This window comes from Sinocyclocheilus grahami, unplaced genomic scaffold (assembly GCF_001515645.1).
Source record: "Sinocyclocheilus grahami isolate Dianchi unplaced genomic scaffold, SAMN03320097.WGS_v1.1 scaffold152.1, whole genome shotgun sequence".
In the NCBI taxonomy this organism is placed as follows: Eukaryota; Metazoa; Chordata; class Actinopteri; order Cypriniformes; family Cyprinidae; genus Sinocyclocheilus; species Sinocyclocheilus grahami.
In genome coordinates, this window is record NW_015505331.1 from 58,875 (window position 1) to 62,702 (window position 3,828).

Sequence of the window (3,828 nt, forward strand, 5' to 3'; positions counted from 1 at the left end):
GTCTTCTTGCTTTACGGTGGATTGCAGACTTATAAGTGCATTACCGCCACCTATCTCTCAAATGGACCATTGACACTCCTAATTGAGATTGTAGATAGAGTGTCAATGGTCCATTTGAGAGAGAGGTGGCGGTAATGCAAAACTCCTAAAAGTTTAACTTACATTAATTTTACATAGCTTTCTAAACATGCGGCTCTCTTGTGCGAGACGCGAGTGCAACGGTGATGGTCCCTCTAGAAAATGCAATAAATATACGTTCTGTGTGAACGGCTTGGTTTCGGTTTCCCCACATTGATTGTTCTATTTTCTGCAATATATTGAATGAACAACGTAGCAGCACCGCATCTAGTGGGTTCAAATGGACAGGCTAACAAAAGCATTAAAATGCAACGACACTTACATCATCACATTTCGTGCGCCACTGATAAGGCTGCCTGACGCACACCTAAATTCGAATGCAACATTTTTGCATACGAATGGATTTTTATTTTAAATTTGACGAATATTCGAAATTCGAAATTTTTTTGACAGCTCTAATGTGTATTATTTATTTATTTATTGTTTATTGTTCTAGATCACTGCATGGTGAACTTCATTAAGGAGAATCTGCTGGGCTCTCTAAAGGAGTTCCGGAACCGTTTTATTAATCCAATTCAGAACGGTCAGTGCGCAGACTCCACCCCTGCTGATGTCAGACTCATGAAGAATAGATCGCACATCCTCCATCACTTAATGTCAGGATTCATACAGGTGATGAAGAGAGAGAAAGAAATGGAGCTAAAAGCTGGAAAAAAAAGTCTAAATGATTTGTGTTTGTGTTGCAGAGGCGGGACTACTCAGTCTTGATGGCCTGTTTGCCACCAAAGCACGAGTATGTGCTGTCAGTCAGGATGACGTCTCTGCAGTGTCAATTATACACACACTATCTGCAGAACTACACAGGTCAGAGTCTCACAAGCACAAACTAGAGCTTAAAAAGTACTGCACCAGTAGAAATGTGTCAGCCTGTAGAGATTAAGCCAGTAATTATTTTCAAGGTATAGCTGATATTAAATTTCTATACAATTTATTTTCTAAATAAATTAAAAATAAAACTCTAAAAACTCAAATCATTGTAAATGTTGCAAATAAAAATATAGGCATCATATAATTATAATGTATAATAATATTATAATGTATTTATTAACAGAGTTATTAAATTATGTTGTGGAAATTAACCATAAGTCAACTTTAGATAATGTAAAAATTTAAAAATAGGAGAAATTAGCATTCACAAATATCGTATAATTGGGTGATATATTAATCCAGTATTGCATAAAAATAGCCTTATATACTGACATGGCTTACAATTGCTTAATGGTTCTTATATATCAGATGCTTTCATGATTTTGCAACATCACATTAAGATTTTTGTCATACCACCTAACTCTAGCATACACTGAGCCAAATATTGTCTTTGTTTTAGGGAAAGGAGTAGGTGTGAACAATTTGTTTCAGGACCTTCATGTTCTGAGTTTGATATGGACTCATCCCTGGTGTCTTAAACTTGCTCAGCTGAACAGGAATAAGGTACATACATACACTCATCCAGATAACACTAGCGTTCAAACGTTTGGGGTCGGCAAGATTTTTTATTTTTTTTAAAGAAATGAATACCTTTATTCAGCAAGGACACATTATATTAATGTAAAGGAACAGTAAAGACATTTATAATGTTATAAAAGATTTCTATTTCAAATAAATGTCATTCTTTTGAACTTTCTATGCATTAAAGAATCCTGAGAAGAAATGTATCACAGTTTCCACAAAAAAATAATTAGCAGCATAACTGTTTTCAACAATAATAATAAGAAATGTTACTTGAACACAAAATCAGCAAATTAGAATGATTTCTAAAGGAGCATGTGGCACTGAAGATTGAAATAATGGCTGTTGAAAAACCATTTAAAGTTTAAAAATGTTTTAAATTGGAATAATATTTCACATGTATGCACAGTATGTCAGTAATAAATCAGTTATTGCAGTTACTGTTTTTACTGTACACACAGAAATACAGCACATTTAAAAATCTTACCGACCCATAATGATAGCGTATACACATCTTGCCTCATTTTTACAAACATCCTGTCAATGGTCACTTGATTTTTCTCCATCAATTATGACATGAAATCTGATTACTGTATTTCTGTGTGTGATGCAGGGGAAAGAGGAAGTCTTCACAGGTCTGGGTGCAGGTTTGGTGAGCGATTCTGTAAAGCCGAATGACTCTGAAGGGTATGCTGTGTTTCTGATCAGATTTGAATATTTCCTGTACCACTAATGTGCTTCATGCTTTTGTAAAATATCAGACATCAAAGCTAGAGTAACTCTGAATTGAAGAACAAAAAGACATTTGTCTTTGTAAACAATGTAAATTAAAAGCATTATAGAATTTGGAAGCATGGAAGCAATTGGTAAATGTGAGACTGATACGTGCAGGGCCGCCGCGTGCATATAGGCGAACTAAGGCGGTCAGGGCGGCCCCTGTTCCTGAAGGTCTACCTTCCTGCAGAGTTCAGTTCCAACCCTGATCAAACACACCTGTCTGTAATGATCAAGTGTTCTTCAGATCCTAATAAGTTGGTTCAGTTGTGTTTGATCAGGGCTTTAGCTGATCTTTGCAGGAAGGTAGATCTCCAGGAACAGGCTTGGGCACCCCTGGTGTAATCTATTAGATAGGCCCATGTACATCCACGTACATCCAAACACGTAGGCCTACATACACATACATCCCCCCCCCAAAAAACATGGTTTTGGACCAAAACCGTATTTATTTTTTTTTTTAGCAGGTAGCCTAGATATTAAGCCGTTATCATTTATAACGCTACGAACAGTGTTTAATTTGTAAATTGTGAGGTCCCGGAATAAAGCAGGTTGATGGATCCGGCAAGTGATCAGAGGATGGAGAGGTAATGGAGCATTCGCGCAATCAATTAGTGGACCCACTTAAGTGATTACCAGCTTGCATCAGTTGCTTTTATAGTATGCACATATACTCTAAAAAAACATGGTTATTTTATTGCAGCATTTTTTTTTGTGTTTGGGTAGTTTTTGTGTAACCCAGCTTCCGGGACAGGAGAGTCGCAACAACCCAGTGTTTGTAATGAGTGCAGATATTTAGCATTCTCTTCAGGTGAGAGTATTCTCAGTGCCGCCAACTTGCATTTCTTTGGTCAAATATAGGTTTGTGTATGTTTTATTTAATCTGTAAAACAGTTTCTTTGCTGTAAATCATTTTATTTTATGCAAAGCAAACCAAGTCAACTAAACAAGACACATCAGTCTTTTTGCGACGATTAAATGTTTAATTTTTACTTCTAAAATGCTTGTTAAACGAGTTTAAATGTAAGAAATGTTGTATACATGTTTAAACGGTAAAATATGTTGTATTAACAACTGTATTTAACTAAAAGGCATTTAGAGAAAGAAAGAAAGATCAAAAATGTCAAAATAAATGAAAAACTAAAACGAAACGAAACCAACAGCAGTAATAATCAGGGTATCTTCCGATCATTTGTTTTTTAATTTAATATTGAAATCTGAAAAATGAAAAACGGCACATATTTTGTTTTTCAATTGTTCAAACAAAACGAAAAATCAAGAACCCGGCTTCATTTTTAGTTTTTACGTTCAGGGATAGAAAATGAATAAAGCAACTTGAATATTCGATCTCTACCTGTGGGCGGGAATGAAATGCCCCCTCACCGCTGATTGGTCAACCAAACATTACAACATAATCATAAAAAAACTAAACAAAAACATAATAATAGTCCTCCGCTTCTATTGATT

General features: G+C 35.5%; 1 protein-coding gene across 2 annotated transcripts in view; it reads left to right on the plus strand.

Annotated features, from left to right (window-relative positions):
• Window positions 1–581: 581 nt before the first annotated feature.
• LOC107592264 (transcriptional regulator ATRX-like) overlaps window positions 582–3,828 on the plus strand; it is an 11,521-nt gene continuing 8,274 nt past the window's right edge. For both annotated transcript variants that reach the window (XM_016281680.1, XM_016281681.1), the window contains exons 1-4: window positions 582–750; window positions 825–942; window positions 1,466–1,569; window positions 2,201–2,274. In XM_016281680.1, the coding sequence (XP_016137166.1) occupies window positions 583–750; window positions 825–942; window positions 1,466–1,569; window positions 2,201–2,274 (464 nt within the window). In that variant the 5' untranslated portion in view covers window position 582. The remainder of the gene's footprint in view (window positions 751–824; window positions 943–1,465; window positions 1,570–2,200; window positions 2,275–3,828) is intronic.